Source organism: Amphiura filiformis, chromosome 2 (assembly GCF_039555335.1).
Source record: "Amphiura filiformis chromosome 2, Afil_fr2py, whole genome shotgun sequence".
NCBI classification, from domain to species: Eukaryota; Metazoa; Echinodermata; class Ophiuroidea; order Amphilepidida; family Amphiuridae; genus Amphiura; species Amphiura filiformis.
In genome coordinates, this window is record NC_092629.1 from 38,364,690 (window position 1) to 38,384,352 (window position 19,663).

General features: G+C 37.6%; 2 protein-coding genes across 2 annotated transcripts in view; both read left to right on the forward strand.

The window, feature by feature from the left end:
• The window catches only part of LOC140140539 (patched domain-containing protein 3-like), a 260,394-nt gene extending 252,753 nt beyond the window's left edge, over positions 1-7,641 (forward strand). Inside the window, exons 11-15 of the mRNA XM_072162300.1 lie at positions 3,190-3,327; positions 4,154-4,352; positions 5,412-5,530; positions 6,557-6,718; positions 7,528-7,641. Coding sequence (XP_072018401.1) covers positions 3,190-3,327; positions 4,154-4,352; positions 5,412-5,530; positions 6,557-6,718; positions 7,528-7,641 — 732 coding nt within the window. The remainder of the gene's footprint in view (positions 1-3,189; positions 3,328-4,153; positions 4,353-5,411; positions 5,531-6,556; positions 6,719-7,527) is intronic.
• A 177-nt stretch (positions 7,642-7,818) lies between these two features.
• Positions 7,819-14,912, forward strand: LOC140140548 (protein patched homolog 3-like). The gene is made up of 5 exons (XM_072162310.1): positions 7,819-7,974; positions 9,115-9,240; positions 11,185-11,329; positions 12,672-12,793; positions 14,047-14,912. Exons 1-5 carry the CDS (start codon positions 7,819-7,821, stop codon positions 14,233-14,235), a joined length of 738 nt encoding a protein of 245 aa, XP_072018411.1. The 3' UTR covers positions 14,236-14,912.
• Positions 14,913-19,663: the final 4,751 nt, after the last annotated feature.

A 19,663-nucleotide genomic window follows, 5' to 3' on the forward strand; every position in this document is an offset into this window, starting at 1 on the left:
GCGATATGCACATAGTTTATACATCAAGACGTCACTGTTTCAATAATTCAATGATACACATGCACGCGATGTGGTTAGCCAACACTCGACTGATCAGTAAACTCTGAATAAAACCGGATATTTAAAAGCTATAAAAGCTTAAATTTTACTTTTATTGAAAGCCCCGAATTAAAGCACTCCAGACTGTCTTTCACGTGGTATTTTAGTACGCCATTGGGCATTACAATAATGCAAAAAGAAGGAATTCGTGAAAAATTGAGGGCGTCGCTATAAAGCAAATCACACATTATGGCATTAAGAGATAACATTATTCCATGAACCAGTTCACGCAGAGAAATCCGTAGCACGGTTGATCAAGACAAATCGTTTTACATCTGAGAAACATTCAGTTTCACGGTTAATTTGCTATATTTCTGGAGGCAATACCACTTGCAATACTAGCTAAATTATCGTGTAAGGAAATCATGTTAAACTATTCCGCGAGGCATGGCTGTCTGAAGTACTTAACAAGATTGGTTGGACTCTGGGACAAGGTTTAATTTTCTATTTGATCACATGCTATTATGGGCTATTCCATTTAAAATCCACACTAACCCCGTGGAAGATTTTCAAAATATCTTGCAAAGGGGGAGTACGTTTTTCAAATGGAATTGTTCAGAGTTAATCATTTTGAAACCCATACTCCCTCTGTATTATGGCTTTACCTATATCTTCCACAACTGGAGTGAGAATTTCAAATGGCAGTTACCCAATTGTTTATTCTATTCAAAACCTATACTCCCTCTGTGGAAGATTTTAGCTAAATCTTTCACAGGGGTAGTGTGGATTTTAAATGGAATAGCCCATTAAACGCTTTGCAGACAGGTGCAAGGGATGATAATTACGATAACATCTTCAAATCAATTTGTAGATATCTAAACTTTTATCATAATTGGTAGCTCCTCATACTTACCTGCACTATAAAACTATGAAATCCAATTCTATAGTAGATGAGATTCTATCTAAAACTCCCTTTGAACAATATTTGACATACGCATGTGGCGAGACTATAATAGTAGCCTTGATGACACATTTTTATGAGAAATGAAGGAGCATATCTCGATCTTTAGATAAAAGTCATTTTCACTCTTAAAAGAGTCAACTACAAACTTGACTAACTAAAAGACTTTGTGCCTTGTAATTGACTGTCGATCCGAACTGACCTACTTTAACATGTATCTGTTTAATTTCTGGAAACGTTTTAAAACTAAGATGTCTTGGCATCCCCCTGTGGAAGATTTTGGAAATATGTTCCACAGGGGAGTATGAAGTTGAAGAATGACCACATTAGCTGCTCCATTTGAAACTCATTCTCCCTCTGTGGAAGATTCAGGTTGAATCTTTCTCAGAGGGTGTATGCAATTTAAATAGAGCTGTCTAACGTGGTCATTCCATTAGAAATTCTTGTTCCTCCTTTGGAAGATATTTACAAAATCTTCCACAGGGGTAGTGTGGATTTTAAATGGAATAGCCCATTACTTATGAGGCATTTTAAAATGTTACGGTTCAGTTAATATTTTGATGAGATCTTGAAATTTGTTCCAACAACGGTGTAAAAAGAACATATTATTTGCTAATTTAAGTCAGGAATTCGCTGTAGAAGTAGTGATGGAACAGGATAAAGAGGCTTTCTTGCACTAGCGCTTTATAAATGTCTTGATTATTAAAGAAAAGGCATAAAGAAAGATTCGTAATTCTATGGAATGTCACATTATCCTGAGATTTATAAAGCGCTATGATTGCACACATACACAAACATGACGGGTGATGAGTGCAGCCTACTTATAGTGCAGGGCAATACTTCAAAAGTTGTTTTCGCCAATTGCTATGGTATTTAATCCTGTTATATCCCCAGCAAACACAACACGTTTTAAAAACGCTTTAAACAGGTTATATTTTGGGTTTTGGTTTTGGTAAAAACAATGTAATCACATTAATTGTCGGGTTATGAAAATGGTCATGAAAACGTTATAAAACATTTTGTATGAAAACACACTAAAACAATATTATCAAAATGTTTTCAAAATGTTATTGTAAAATATTTTTGCAAACATTTTTCTGCCAAATATTTTGTGAACACTTAAATAACATTATGTTAGAATATTTGCAGTAAGTTATAGAAAGAAACGTTTTAGAATGTTATGAAAATGTTTTATACCATTTATATAACCCGACATTTTAACGTTTTCTGACAAACTTTTCTAACCTTTTGCGGATGATGTCCAAACCGTTTTGTGTTTGCTGGGTCATTACTTCTACGACAAATTATATAACATTTATCGCAATTTGTCGTCTACATTAACTGCTTAATGCTCTCAAAGAGGAGACGCATAGGTTATTTATTTAAGCTTTACCCTACAAACTCTTTAAATAATCGGGCACTACCAATTCAATCGGTCATTTCAAATATTGAGTTTTAGTTTGGTTTTGGTCACGTGGTTTCCTATTATCCTGCCTAAGTTCTTGAGTGACGTCATTATCGATATCTTTGTTTGTGATAGAAACTTAAAATTTGTGGCAAGGCGTTTTGGTTTTCAATTTAGTTTGTTATATAATCGGAAATCAGGTTTGAAGTTACCTTGATCAAATTATACAAAGGAAGTTTTTAAATTTCGCAGTGCAATATTCACGACTAGAGAAGTCGAACGAGTCAATCTACATTTGAAAGCGTGATTCAGTTTTCGAAATAGCCTAGGCTTATCTCACTGTGAAACAATATAGACCATCGAAATATTTCCACCGAGATAACAAAAGTATACCCTGAGAATAGACACTTCAGTTATATACCGTATATACTATTATGCACTACTCAATTATCAATATCTCATGCAGGAGGATCTATATAATAGAAAGCTATATGATTTGCAATATATAGGCTGGTCTAAATTGACTTTTATTCAAGTTACTCGAAAGAAATGAGAAGAGAGCGAGGAAATAGAGGGGAAGGAGTGTGTGTGGGGGATATAAGGGGAATTGATATATGTGATAATGAATTCTTCGTATTCTTGATATTGTGATATATGAATGCTTCGCGATAAATACAACATTTCTACCAGATGTAATTACTTTTCAAATGATTCCACCGTTCGAACAATTCACAACGGGTGATGTTTATTATTATGTGATACACAACTGTCATTAATCTTTCAGGTAATTGTGTTATCAATAACCCTGATATTGTTGAGTGTGTGTGCATGGGGTACGGTGACGTGGAAACAAGATTTCGACTTGAGAAGATTTGTATTGTCTGATAGCTATTTGATATCTTATCTGGACAAATCTCAAAAGGTATGTTTTTGTTGTCTGTCTGTATGTTAATAGTGAAGGGTGTACAAGTCCACAGTTCCCCCCTCCCCTCAAAAAAACTCTCAAATATAAGCAGACTATAATCAGTTATTTAGAGTTTATTGTCCAAATGAAAAACTTCCATTTTGCTGCTGACAGTTTTGCCAGAAACATTCTAGCTTCCTCAATGTTATTGATCCATCTGTTTTTGAGCGGGAATCTTGACCGGACATTATTTCTTTACCGAGAGTACTCCCTCCTGTCTCCATCGTTGGTCTTGAGTAGAGGATCAATAATGTGACTTAGAAAGAATATCCTCTCGTCTCTGTTCATGTTGTTGTCTCCTCTCTTGCAAATCCATACTTATTCTTTGAACCAACTGGCACTGCGGTTTTCTTCCATATCTATAGAGTTTTCTTATAATTAGCCCCTTCCAGTCGTTGATGGCGTTTGGCTCGGCTAACTCCAATCAGTACAGAATTAGTGGAAAGCGAAGACTACTGTGTAGCCTGAAAACTGGATGCGAAAACGATTGTGTAGCTTGGCGTCGTCAATTCCGGCCTGATTAGAGTTACCCGTACCAAAACGCCATCAACGGCTGTTGTCCAGTCTATTACGAAGACTGTTACTTTCTTTGATTTGAAGACCGAATTTAAAAAAAAATAGTTTGCGTATGACGTCCTGTCAGTCAGACCCAAAATGTTGTACTGCGCAGGTCAGCAACCAATCACGTCGCGCCTTTGCCCTGATGTCAGACGCAAACTAGCCTTTTTAATTCGGTATTCAATTATAATTTTAAATTATCATTACACGCGTTTTTCTTTCACAGTATTTTCCATCCAAAGGCGTCGAAACTGCTGTATATCTAGAGAACGTCGATTACTTCGAGGAGCGCGATACCCTTAATAGACTTTACATCGAAATTAGAGATGATGCTTACATACAAGACCGGACAATCCAATGTTGGTACTGGCAGTTCCAAGAATGGATTAAAACACAGAGAAGAAATCACATACATTTAGACAGCAGTAAGTGATATGCAGATATATTCCACAAAATCTGGTCCACAGAAAGTATACTGACTCGATATCAGTAAAATAGTATTGATAAGTCTGGCTATTCAGGCCCATTTGTTGGAAGATCCACTATTTAAGAAAGCCGTTATAAAACGTTTTGAATTTAAGAAAAAATTTTGTATTTGCTTGGTAGCGGACTTTCTAAGTTGTTGGTCTATTGGGTAGAAGGCCTTCTGAACAGTGGATCTTCTGAGTAACGGGATTTTCTGACTGACGGGTGCCCCGTCGACATTAGTAGCCTTAATGGCACAACTTTGTTGTTCACGGAAATGAAAGTAAAGGAGCGAATCTCGTTCTTTCTAATGTACGCAAAATTGGCTTCTGAAAGGGCTATAGACACTGCCGATGGAAGCCGTAAAGCGTCTTAGCCGACAATGACATCATTGTGATTTCACGCATAATAAAGTGTACCATATTGAACATAGCTCAGTGCATGAGGTCCCGGGTTCGATTCCTAACGGTGGAAAAATTCAGACTTTTGCTCTCTCCATTGTGCATTTAGATTTGGGTATACATGGTATATGAGCCATGAGCATGGTGAGAGAATTCAGTGCTCGGTTATCGTGCCATGCACAGATGTCATTCATTTTTCCGTATACATAAGAGAAATACCTGTAGCTCGCAGTCAGATTCGAGAAGAGTAGGGTGTTAACCTTTCAATGTTCCCAACCCGTCCCGATGTTCAAATGGAACTCAATGGAAAAGCTTCATAAGAGGCTTTCTTGGGTTGTTCAGGGTTGTCAAAAACCGAACAAATCAAATCAAAAGTGCCTCCATGATGCTCTAAGCAGGGGTGACAAAAAATGAAGAAACAGATATATAGCTCTTGCACTGACAGAAAGTCAATAACGTCGACCTCAACAGTCAATATAATACAAAAGGAACGATTTATCGTTATTTCGGGTTCGTCATTATGTTTATGAGAAAATTATGAGAAAACCACGACGAAAGCCATGCATAATCTGCCTAGTTTGTAAGTTTTTGTATTACCTATTATTTTCCTTTCCGTAGATAATTGGCCGACTAAGAGGTCAGTATTTGACCAGTTTCTGTCAGAATTTCTCTACAGTCAAGGTCAGCAATATATGACAGATATTGTCTTTAAAAATGAGAGTACTCCTCTACCATTGGTGAGTATTCAATTTTTTTAAATCTTAATAGCTTCCTTCATTTTTGTTATTAGCACTTTGTTTAGCACAAATGGGCAATACCTTTGATTAGCACTTATTCAGGAACAACCAAACACAGAGTAATAAACACCAAACTGCCACAGGGCGTCTCTACACGGAAACCGAGATCCGCACTAATTCGTACTCCTGCGGATCAATGAGATCTATTCTTGTGCGTGCAGACGGCATCGCGACAGGAGCCCCCTACACGCACATGAGATGGCGGTATGAACGCCCTACACCCACACGCACTGTACTCACTGTAACGCGCGCCTACCAGAAACGCACTCACTACGCGGTCATTTCTTTGATGCGGATCCGAGTGCGGTGTAGAAACTTGCTATTATTGATGCGGATTACGTTCTCGTGTGGATTCATCCTATACACACAACACAGACTGATACAATTGACATTTCGGTAAATCCCATAAGCCTTTGCAAGTACACCTGAGATGTCGTCATTTGACGTCACGCCGATCTGCACCGATGCGCACATCGTTTAACGAACATCGTTATTGCGAATTGCAAGTCGGCGTGTCGATGTCAAATGACGACATCTCAGGTGTACTCACAAAGGCTTATAGGATTTACCAAAAGGATGATACAGATAGGGATAAGGAAGGGGGAAATAAAACGAGCGAAAGAGGGCAGTGTTCTAATGAGAAAAAGTAGAAACATACAATATGGGTGAATGGAAGGTAAAAAACAAGCACGCAAACATACCATAAAACACAACACGATTCATTCCATTATTGTTGCCTATCATAACTGTGCCACTTTGTTTTTGGCAATATTATATCATCATTATTATAGTTGGTTAGTGGCCGCCTGTACGGAATATATCGTTGTTGTGGCGATTATTTTGGCCAAAATAATCGTAATGAATTATCGTCAAAACACCGTCACTACATTGTGTATTGACTTATATGAAGAGAATGCCAAAACCTTTTTATGCAATAACTTTCCTCTGCTTATGTTTTATCTTCAGGCTACTCGATATATACGAGTAAACCACGCAATGCTATGGAATACAAACGTAGAGATAGCGGCCATGAATTCAATCAAACTTATTGTCAGTAAAACGCCATTGAAAAACCCTAATGCTGCATTCGTATATTCAGAAGATTACATATATTACGAAGTCAATACAGTGAGTATATGATTAACGATTCTCCATTTACCTATATCCATGCGGTATGGCAGGTGTAAGCTTACCATGTCAATTCAAAGTCTGTGTGCTAAAAATGACGAATATTTCACACTTCTCTTTCTATTACTGTCCTGGTATACATAATTATATTGACTGCCCTTAAAACGATGAATGGTCAAAAATTATTGCTCCTCGTGATCACGAGTAGCAATAGTTTTGATTATCATGCGCGTATTTGGGGGGGGGGGGCTTTGGGGGGCGCCAGCCCCCCGGGGTCAAAGTAGGGGCGGCAAAAACGAAGGGGCGGCGGAAGAAGAAGGGGCGGCAGAAACAGGGGCGGCAAAAACGAAGGGGCGGCAAAACGAATTAGCAAAGAAAAAAGGTCGGAAAAAAGTTAAAAACCATAAAAAAATTTGTAAAAAGGATGCTTTTAGGGCGCCAGCGCCTAAAATCCTTTTGCCCGGCCATGGAACTTGAGTGCACATACCTTCCTCAATGAGATTTTGAGGGTCTCCAAATTTTGGCCTGGCCCAGTGCCCTAAAAAGGTCAATCCGGCCCTGACCAAAATCACATTTTCGCTAACAATGGAGGCAGGTTTTTTGCTGAGCCCTATATCGAATAACCATTAACTTTTTTTACGCTAAACATTTCTTTCTGAAGAAGTTCATCAGGAGTGTTAATATTCTGACAGTTCAGAATGTTGCTCACAATTTAGACGTTTCATCCTGCGTGCGGAAGATTTCATTAGTAATGAGCTGATCTATAGCCGCTGTACCTGCTCTGGCAATCCCCCTACTCGTATCTCCAGAGTGTGCTGTTCCACTCTTGTCACAGAAAGATCAGAGTGTCCTGTTCCTTGCAGCAGTCGCATATTGAGGAAACTGGCAGACTTAACGGTGTAAGGATAATAGACTCGCTGTAAGGAAGGATTCGGTTGAGGAAGCAATTGAAGTCGGCAATTACGGATCACATAAGGCTACAAATCCATGTCTATGATTTGGAGGGGGCAAAAGTCATTGACAAAGATTAACGCAAACAAAGGCGATAGATCTAGAGAAATCAGAGGAATCAGAAAGCGGGGACAACGTTATCAACCGCGATGAAGGAACTTTTTATTTATTACATTTGCAATGAGGCACAAGCACAAGCACATTTGGCACAAGCAGATCCAATAGTGCTTGGACACGAAATCAACAAAAACTATTCTTGGAGCAATTTAACTGCAGGCATTTGGAACCAGAGACAACATGTTCAGGTAAGTCATTTCACAACTTGGGTCCAATATGGAAGAAACTTCTTTGACAAAGTGTAAGACGACTGAAAGGTAGATATAGAGCACGGGAATGTTTATATCTTGAGTTGGAACGTGAGTGAGGTGTGAATACTTTAGAGCAGATGAAATGCCGGCAATAATCTTGAAAGCATGGCGCACAATGAAGAACTCTCGACGGAACAGTTTGGGAAAGGAGACAGTCATGATCAGGTCCCGTGTTTGCAATATGACCCACAACCCAGCATGCAAAAATCTGTACAGATTCCAGACGATTTGTTAAGGTTTTGGTGATGGGTGCCAGGTTGAGCAGCTATATGCGTACCAGAGAAATGTACAGGATGCGACATCGGTTTTGGGGAGCTACGTGGAAATTTCGATGGATCAGGCCAATGATTCTATGACCTTTGTTAAAAATGACATCAATAAAAATATTCCATGATAATTTACTAGCAATGTGAATATTCCAAGGAAAATCAAGTCAGTAACTCTATGGATGGAAGGAACTTAACCATGACAGCAGTTCACCATACATGCTAAAAAGCATTTGATTTAAAAAAAAAAAAGTAATAGTACTTTATCGAAGACTTTCACCAGATCAATAAAAGGGCAACCACTACAACTTACGGGATAATACACCAAGGTCACTTATACACCAAATGACGTATGTGATGGAATACGTGACTTCATCGCGGTTGAAAACGTTGTCCCACCGCCTTCTGATCCATATTTCCTCTCTGATCTATCATGTTTGTTTGCGTTAGTCTTTGTCAATGACTTTTGCCTCCTCCTAATCTATGACATTGTTTTGCGAAACGTGATCCGTAATTGCCGACTCATTTACTTCCTCAACCGAATCCTTCCATACAACGCGTCTGTCATCCTTACACAAATGGGTCTGTTGGTTCCCCCAATATACGACTGCTGCAAGGAACAGCACGCTCTGGTGACGAGAATAAGACGATTGACAAAGGAAAGAGTGGCGGTGAAGTGGCTAGATCGGTGCGTTCCTGATAGAATCTTCCACACGGAAGATGAAACTTCTACGTAAGTTATGAGTGACATTCTGGACTTGTAAAACTGGACTTGCAATAATTATTTTAATCAATATTTTTTTTTTTATAGATCATACGACAAGAATTGCTACGTAACTTAAGCCTTGCTGCTACCTGTATATTTTTGGTGGTTACTGTTTTGTTAGCAAGTATATGGGCCAGTGTACTAGTGTTTCTCTGTGTCATCTTTACATTGGTAAGATGTTTTCTTTTCTTTCTCTTTTTCTTGTTCCTTTTCGACAGATATTATTAATACAACTGGCATTTTTTTCATCTATCCCGCATTTCCCGAGTCGCGTAATATTCTGTTTTTACACAATTGTAATGTACTTTAGTAAACTAAGATACCCTGAAAAAAAGACTTTAGGTGCTTTAGCTTTGTCAAAATCCGAGATTTTGAATAAACCATCTGAACAAGTCGGTTTATTATTATGATGTAAATATTAGTCGAACGCGTATATGCGATGTTCATAAGACAGTACGTACGTGGCGTTCGGGACGGTCATACACACACATCAAAGGACCGTACCGTAGTACGACCGATGGAGTAGTAACACATATTGGCGCTGGTAGTAAATTCCCATTTTCTTTGCTTTACCTCAGTTGTCCGGCTCAAAATTAAAAGGGAACATACCGTATCTGACAGTAAAGGCTAACATCTTATGGAAAAGAAATACTAATCTATTTTCATTGAAATGTTACAATATATGGCTATAAGTGATTTAGAGGCTTTGTTCTCCTTCTTAATATTTTCTGCATCATTAACCATTTAGTGAAAATATTTCATTATGTGTATAATATTGTAAGTTTCAAAAGTTTTGAGCTTCTCAAGCTTACTGAGTTTGAGTGGGGAAAAAAAGAAAAATCAAACCGCATATCATATTGTATTTAAAATCTTCGCAAGCTCGCTAGACTACCCCGTAGTCCACTTGCCCATTGTGCATATTCTGGATATTGTATTTAAGCTTAAAACTCTGATTTAATTAATGTGTGCACAATTGATAGATTTTCACATCTGATCTTTTCAGTCACCCTACTCCCTCTCTTTGTTAGCGGACTACTGACTTTGCCTTGCGGTTAAGATTTTTAACACGGGACTCTATGGAGAGTTAGGCCAATTTCTGGCCTAACTAAAATTGGCCATGATGTAATGCATCTTTAAATGGATCTGCCTTGTGATTGGTCGCACATATCTCGCTATGGTTTAAATCTTCTGGGCCCGCGCCATTACCATGAACTACACCGTACACAACTGTCTGTGGTATTTGCGGCGCTTTTGTGTTGACGCTAAAGTTAATCTCTCATCAAACATCTAGCGCGTCCATGCTTAGTACTTGTGGTTAATGGACTGATAAACAAGTATGCTTGACAGTGTGTTTTTAGAGAGCAAAGTCCAGGGGGTAAAGTTCTGCTTACAATTCAAAGTCCATAGTCGAATTTTCGGGGTTCGCTATCAATAAACTGGTAGATTCCAAAATCAGAATTGTTCAGTATTAAAATGAGCCATTATAATTATGCAAGATAATGTTGCATTCAATTACTTTTATTGTCACTAATCATCTGATATTTTTAACTCTTTATGACCATTTTACTATTGAATAGTTTAATTTTAATAAACATCAGTATAATTTTGAGTTCAACGAAATGGGTTCATCATGACTGATAATAACATATTTTTAATAAAATTCGACTCTGGCATAGTCTACAAGCTTGCAAGCTCTGGACATACTATTTTGACGGAAGAACCTTATAATACAGACCGCAAAAGAATTGAGCTACCAGTTATTTCCACCCCTGTAAATCCTAGAGAAATGTCATAACTAGTTTCATCTGTTAGCTCGGATTTAAGGACACATTCGTTGAAATGGATTCAAAATATTAAGACACGGTTGATTTGATTTGATTTCGTTCCTTTCTTTGATGTTCGATCACCGTTGTTAATTATCAACCGATTTCAGCCAATGGGGTCTTATTCAGAGCAAAAGGATACAGGTATTGGCTGTTGATTTTAATTTTGACAGAATTATTTGTTTAGGATATACAGGGGTGAACTAACGGATACCTTAATTATTTTGCAGTATGTATTGAAAACCAATTATTGTTGGTATTAATCTTGAGAGTTTCTATTGTTTACCTACAGGTTGATATTGCAGGTACATTAAACTTAATGGGAGTTACTATTGATACGGTGGTTTCCGTTCCTGTCATTTTAGCTGTTGGTATTGCAATAGACTACTCCGTACATATATGTCATGCATTCCTGGTATTGTCCGGCTCCAGAAATGGTAAATATATAATTCAAGAGCTTTCAAGGGTCGCGAACCTGAAAGCCTTAACCACAATGGTTTTCAGTTGTGAGTTACGGCCTGATTGTTTATGCAACATTTTAAAAATAATATTAAATGATTATGAAACAATACGGTATCACTAGTGATGTAAATCATAAATTGTTTTGATGTCACACGTCGACAGTTTATTCATCCTTACCGTGTTTTCTTTTAGATATTCTGCTCCTCCTTGCAGAATATGTAAGGCATAAATTAGTATTATCAATTAACATCATATCATCATCATCATCATCATTTTCATGGTCATTATCATCATCATAATCAGCAGCAGCAGCATTTTTGTTGTTATTATCGTTTAATGCTGGCTTCATACTTCCCTGCAATCGCTTGCCGCTTTGCCGCTCTGACGACGATTTTGCTTCACTGCGCAGTCACTAAAAACGCCAGCGGTGAACAGCGGCAAGCCGATATATCGATTACTCAACCCCTTTACCCCAAGCGGCAGATTCGCTAGGTGTTCAAGTCAACATTGGCTCTCATAGTCAAGCCGCTGCCACGTAAAAAGTGTTTGATGTTGATCAACAACAATGCCGCAGGCCCGGCAGGTCCGAGGCCGGAGACTCCCATAGTGGATTTATGGAGTTCCAATATAGAATGGCCCCGCAGGGCAGGAAAGAGAGAGTAATTCTAATGTAACATTGACCAAAAGTAACAATGGTGTAACTTTGTCCAACAGTAACCTTAATCTAACATTGACCAACAGAGGGTGTACAAACGGTGCCTTTAATTTAGCACCCTTTTCAAACGGCTTTAACAGGATTCTTGCGCCCATCTATTTTGTTTAAAGGGAGTCTCCGGCAATCACAACAGTATGTAATATAAAAATTATGGTTTTGTTTAAAACAAACTCATAATGACCATAAAAACGAATAAAAACATCTGTCTCTCAACACGCGATATTCAAAACTCCTCGGCGCCGAAATTGTCGAGTGCAATGACGTCCCAGTGATGCAATGAAGGCTGACGACAATTGAGCACAAATAACCATTACGTCATTGCACTTAGACAATTTCGGCGCGGGAATTTTGAATATCGCGAGTTGAGAGCCAACTCTTTTATTCGTTTTTATGGTCAATACGAGATTGTTTTGAATAAAACCACGTGATTAACGCTTTATAAAAAAAAAAATTTCTAACATATAATGCATGATGCTATGCTTGCCGGAGACTCCCTTTAATAATTTATATTTTGTATATTAATTAATTAATTAATTAATTAATTTTGAGAAGAATGTTTCATTTCAATCAATTTGTTTTCTATCACCTTTGTTTGTTTTCAGCACGAGTAAAAAGAGCGTTGGTTGATAAAGGAATAGCTGTGTTTAAAGGAGGCATGAGCAGTTTCCTCGCTTTTATACTTCTTGCCTTTTCTAGATCATATGTGTATACAACATTCTTTAAGGTGAGGTTTTAAATTTATACAAGCTATGCTCAATTTTTCCTTCACTATTATTTTCTTAAGGTGGTACTACACCCCTTGATAAATTTATGACAATTTTTGCATTTTTCTCAAAAACTAATAAAACACCGGTAACAAAAGTTATACATATCAAATATTGGTTTTCCCTCATTTTTTACTGTAATTCCACAACTGTTGTCTGTTTTCAGTGCAGTAGTTGTAGTCCTTGCCCCTATAATATACATATCTAACTTGTCACCAATACGCTATAATTTTTGAGAAAAATTCAAAAATAGGCACAAAATTGGCCAGGGGTGTAGTACCACCTTAAAAGAAGACTTTTTCGAAGACGTGGTTGACCCTCTATTTAATATTTATCGATCAATATATATTTCTATTCGTTCATGTGTTTGTGTCTTTGTGTCATTATATTTCTGTCTCTGGCTTTCTTTGTATCTCCATCTTTCCCTATGAATTACAGACCCACACAAACAAATACGTATTAACATCTCCTCAATATCTAATAAACCTGTCGTTATGCCGGATCGTTGCATACTGTCGAATTCCGGACAAGTCAACTAAAATCCGGACCTTTTGACTTGCGAATATCACAACATTGTGTTATCTTCTATATTTACACAAAACTCTCTCTAGTGTTTTCTCTCACTACCGCTGTCTCTATTCAAAGAATCCTTTTTTGGAATGCGTCTGTGTATTATGAGTACAGTATAGATGAATCCAACGAGCCAAGTCATGGTCAGAATTTGGTCGGCCATTACTGGGTCCCCGCAGCACCAAACCGGTGTTGTGACTGCCCAATTGGGTAGATTAAAGCTGCTTAAAATTCGATGTCAGATTCTTTTGTGTTGTTAACTGTCAACATTATTTGGTCTACGTGTAACACGGGTGATAGAATACAGTTTAAAATACCCTCTAAGGCCGCATCATTTCACATTTTAGGTGAGATGGAACCGACGGGGACCCAGCTATTGCTGCCATTGAGGTGTAGGAATGCGTACGTGAAATTGGATTCGTCTATACTGTGTGTAGAATGCCAAATGTTTACTTCACTTACCCACTTCTGGCGCTGAGCAGTCGACACTAATTTTTGCTGTGTTATACTGCTATCAAACTTCAGCTAACAAACGTTCATATCAATGTTATTATTGTTTCAGTTTTCTTTTCCAATTTTTTGTTTTTTGATGTGTTTACTTAAATATAACAAATCTTTAATTATCTCTGTTTGTTAATTTCAGATATTTTTACTCATTGTAATATACGGTCTATTTCATGGTCTAGCCGTCCTACCCGTATTACTAAGCTTCATTGGACCCGTGCCATACCCTACTGCGCTACCAGCAGACCCCGCAGATTACAACAAGATTATCATCCGACAGAATCTCAGAAGAAGATTTTTCCGCGAAAGAAGATGTTATAGTCTTTAATATTTGATATATACAATGCAATCGGGGCTGATTTCAGCAAAAAAATGATGCATTTTAAGTGTTTGAAATTGGCCGTAAGTCTCCCGACTTAAAGACTCATTCAATGATCCCAGCGCAAGTGTAAAAAAATTAAAATTGTTTATAAATTGCTTAAAAGTGAAGGATAAGTCATTCAAATTGTCATTTGGTATTTTTGAAATGAGAAATTTGGCAAAAAACGAACAAAACAGCAGTACTGACGAAGTTGAAGCTCCATTCAAATACAGAAATTCTAAATTACAGATTCGTGTAAAATATCTTATTTTGTCTTAAATACACGGCTTTCGGCTGAACCACTCGCAGGCTATGTTAGCACATCTATGACAATGACAAAGGTACCAAAATCTGAGTTTTATGACCTTGAAATGGGTAATTGCCGTTATATTCTTATTCAGTATATCTCAGATGTTATAATATTCAAAGCAAAACATGTTAGTCATACCCAACTTTATACTCATAAAGCAAGTTCTATGCGACTAACATTAGATCCGTCCCAAACTCGACAAGAATTAAACGATGGCTCAGAAGATATACGGTCTTTATGACTACATATAAAATGCATCCGTAACTTTGCATAAAATCAGCCCTGTTTTATATTGTTTTGCTAATACTCGTATTATATTTATACTTTTTATACGATTTTCTACAATGTATAGCTATATCACGTCAGTATCTCATCATTCCATTTTCTCTTATTGTACTATTGCATTTAAAATCCAAACTCCCCCTGTGGAAGATTTTAGAAATATCTGCCACAGGGGGAGTATAAATTTCAAATGGAATGAGCACATGAGGCAGCTCCATTCGAAATTCACCTTCCTTTTGTGGAAGATTCAGGTTGAAGCTTTCTCAGAGGGCGTACGAAATTCAAATGGAACTGTCTAATGTGCTAATTCCATTTAAAACTCATACTCCCCCTGCGGAAGATTTTTCCAAAATTTTCCACGGGGGGGGGGTGTGGATTTTATATGGAATAGCCAATTTTATACTATGTGCAATATTCTCAATTACAATAATTCTTTATCTTCGTTGTCTCAGTATTATATTCTGTAAACTTACATCTCTATAAGGCATTAAAGATTGTTTCATGTAGGGCATATTTTTTCTTTTTTTATTTGAGCACACTGATTGCAGCATCAATAAGGATGCAAAATTGTCGATATATATTTTGGAATTGTCAAGTTACAAAACCAAACTTTTGACCCTAATTGGACAGTTTGGATGACATACTTGTTCGGGGTGTTCCTCTCTGCTGGAGGTAGCACAGCTCCATCCCGTGGTGGCGTGTTCTTGAAATGAGAGATTATCGATTGGAACGATGCAAATGTTTTGCAGTACAGAGTGTGTGCGCGCTTCATCAGAGAATCAAAATGGATTCGCAAAGAAATCCTGTCTTCACGAATAGAGACAAGGGTCCCTACCATTTAAGACACGTGTATGGCCCTTCCTCAAGAACACCACCACCACGGGATGGAGTTATGTTACCACCAGGAGAGAGGAGTTATTTGAGAATAAGCCCAATCGGCATTGGAAGTTTGCTATGCATTGTGGGACAGTTTTCGCAGTTTTGGGACACTTTACCCTCTGACCTATTGGGAAAATTCAGAAAAAAATGGTTTTTGTGCGTACAAAATATAATCTAAAATGTTTGACAAGAATAAAAACAAACCCAAAAAACATTATTATTGAATTAATTAATAATAATTACAGCAATTTTCCCGATATGTCAGAGGTCAAAGTGTCCCAAAATAACCGGAAGTTACAACGGCGATTGGGCTTATTACCTGCCATAAGGGCCATACGTGAAGATGCCCGTATCAGGATAACTCCACGCAGAGATGCCAAAAGAGAGTGTGTTTTTTTCTCACGTCTAACGAGGGGGAAATTTCACCACAACTCAACCGTAATCAGGATACAGCGGTTTTTTGGTCAAATTCAGGAATTTGGGGATCTGTCCGGTCCAAAAACATGGGTCTTTCCGGGGGAGCATATCCGTATGGTCATTTGTTATAAGTGCCACCCTCGGGTGTTCAATACGAGTCATGCAACCATTTTGAAATGCCAAAGTCTATTGTCGCTTCGACATTTATTTATTTCCACTAACAATATTAAAGGGACCGTCAACTACCAGCTTATCCTGAAATGCATTTACATTTCGGCATTAATTCTGGAACACAAACATGTGAAAACGAACTTAGAATGACGTCTGTCGAATTCGGAAACCGTAGATAACACACGAGAGTGAGCAGTCGATACGGTTGGGAAAGCCCTATATCCTTTTAGGCCTCGTATCCATAGGCTGTTCCCTTGTGGCGTGTGCCCTTGTTCCGTGTTTACTTTTTTCCCATGTGACCTGCCACACAGACAACGAACCTTTGTTTTGCTTAGTGGCCGCTACGGTTCGTTGTCTGTGTGGCAGGTCACATGGGAAAAAGTAAACACGGAACAAGGGCACACGCCACAAGGGAACAGCCTATGGATACGAGGCCTAAAGAGGTATGGCGGAAATTATAGGATGGAGTGAAGACTTTCTTTAATTTGCCAGGAAAACAACTGCAAGCGAGGACGATTGTGTGAGCTACATTGTTTTCAGTTTTCAGTTTCGCTAATTGGACTTTACCCGAGCCAAAACGCCATCGACAGCTGGAAGGGGCCACATAGGCACTGGAATATGTAGGGCATACGCGCATGATGCCACCTGCACAGGTGACACCATCCTTCCTATTATTAGCCTAAACTATTTCATTCCAAGAACATTGCCCTCTAGTAGGCCCCCGTAATGTGAAATCGGCAGGGTATTGGACGAATATTCAATTCGCAGTTTGCCGAATTGTTCTGTTTGATGTTGCAATAATTTTGACCAACATAAGAGACCGGTCGAGTGCAGATCCGTCGGAACACGCTTTTCAATACGGAATAAATGCTAACATCATTTAGACATCATCCAAGCAGCAAAGTTCATTTCCCATTGAAAAAGCGTTATCCGACGGATCTGCAGTTTACATTCTGTTCTGATAATGTACAATGACAATATCGGTTAATATATTACCCATAATGCATCAGTAAAATGATCAAAGTCCATATTGTTGATATCTTAAATAATAGTTTTGTATCGTTAGAACATAATATGCATTTTCATCGATTTGGAAATTTAAGAGCAAATTTTTTCTACGTTGACAAACTTTTGGACACGTCATCTCTTGGATTTTGCTCTAAGTCTGGGAGATATAAGCTATTGGGCCCCAATGCAAAAAAGATATATTTAAAATTCAACATCCCTTTGTTGACATGGTAACAGGCCTACCTTGTTTTTGTTGATTTTAGGTTAAAAAAACACCATAATATATTTCTCTGATTTCACTCATGAAAAAGTACAAACTTTGCAGAAACCGCACATAAAGGTGGTAGATTTTTTTGCCCAAACGGACTCCACACACAGTTGAGTAACCCTATAGCAATTGTCTTACAATTGCCCAATTTTAATGAGTCAGTGTTGCCAGATTGATACCGTGTTGCCACGTTGAAATTTCACATTTTCAGAAGTTGAATTTTCATGGTCAACTCCGCCCTCGAAGTGAATTATTTTTCTTCATTCTTGGTAAATATAACAATGACATTATGCCCTTTCAGGTGATAGAAGAAAAACTTTGGGCATATACAGAATTACGGCATCACGTGACGTATAAATAATGCGATCTGATTCAATAGAAAAAACATGATAAATACATCTGCCTGATCCAATCGTAGTAATGTTGGCATTTAAATGTAGAGTTTTGTTTCCAAAATTATGTGTGCGGTTTTTGCAAAGTTTGTACTTTTTCACGAGTGAAAACAGAGGAATTATGGTGTTTTTTAACCTTAAATCAACAAAAACAAGGTAGGCCTGTTACCATGGCAACAAAGGGATGCTGAATTTTTAAAATATCCCTTCTTTTGCATTGGGGCCCAATAATTTCTATCTCTCAGACTTGGAGCAAAATCCAAGAGATGACGTGTCCAAGAGTTTGTCAACGTAGACAAAATTTGCTCTTAAAGTTGTTATGATAGCCGAAAAAATGGCATGAAAAATCTTTTCTGAAATCTGCTGTGCGTTCTGGAAATGTATACTTTTATATACTCATTACTTTTAAAGATACAATAAAAATAATATATAAAACTTCTCACTTAGAGTGACTCTGTGTGCCCCCTCCCCCTTAAGATAAATAAGCTTAAACGGCTTAATGCAATCCCATCATGCATCTGGGCAATACTAATTCGTCGGACGTATCACATGGTGACATATTCGATATTTTTAAAAATTTTGAGAAAACTGGAACATTAGTTTGTTATGTATTCACCAGAAAATCATACTTCAAAGTGGCTTAATTAGTAAGATATTAATTCATTTATGTCGTAGTATTTGCAAAACCTTGAAATGTCTGTATCACATAACAACGTATTTGCCGATCATATATACCGCGCAAGCCCAGTATGTGGTATCTGCTTTTGGAAGAATATGCCGTATCACATCAGTGACATATTTGCGCGACGAATTTGCTCAATAGTGGCGTATTTGCGCAACTGTTTCACATAGTGACGTATTTGCACGACGTATTTTTCATTTGAACGGCGAAATTGTCATTTGTCCTTTTCACATAGTGACGTATTTTATTAAATATTGATTTTTGCAGAATAAGTTATGCTCTGATAGTGATAAGTGGATTACATTGAAAATATGGCATATTTGCATTACTTTAAACCAGGTTTTAATCTACAATGTATGTAGATTTTAATCTACAAGAGTATGCAGCAAATGAAAATCGCTAAATTTTAAATTCGATAGTCACTATAATAGGCCAATCAAATTAAGGAAAATCAGGTCTTAACCCATCACTAATTGTGACAAAGACCATTTAACCACCATTCATTTCAGAAAAGTAGTAGAACAATGTCTAATGTGCATAAATCCAAAATGGCCGCTTATGCAGGGGGTGAAATTTCAAAGTTGGTAAAATCTTGTTTAAAACCATACATATGTCTAGGTCGCATCATATGGATTCAGAAAAAGTATCCTCTGACATATCGGGAAAAAATAAATCAAAATGAGAAAAGTTGCATTTTTTTTATGTTTTGTTACATAGGTAACATCACAAAATATGTCAAGGTTTGCAGGGCTCAATGGAATTCGACCTTCTTTGCCATGTTACCAAGGTAACAAACTAGCTGAGATATGGCAAACTATTCTTTTTTTAAATGTTTCTGTAAGCGGAGCAATATGAAACCATTTTATCAAAATCAGAGCATTTTCCCCCCCCCCGGAATCCAAATTTTGACATTTGACCTTTTCTCCTATAACTCAAGAAATGTATATCGGAGATAGGTCAAACTATACTTTTTCTGAATCCTTATG

Coding starts and splice junctions, on each gene's coding strand:
- LOC140140548 (XM_072162310.1), top strand. CDS start 7,819: ATGAAGGAACTTTTTATTTATTACATTTGCAATGAGGCACAAGCACAA. Junction 9,241..11,184: donor TCTGTGTCATCTTTACATTG/GTAAGATGTTTT, acceptor GTTTACCTACAG/GTTGATATTGCAGGTACATT. Junction 12,794..14,046: donor TGTATACAACATTCTTTAAG/GTGAGGTTTTAA, acceptor TGTTAATTTCAG/ATATTTTTACTCATTGTAAT.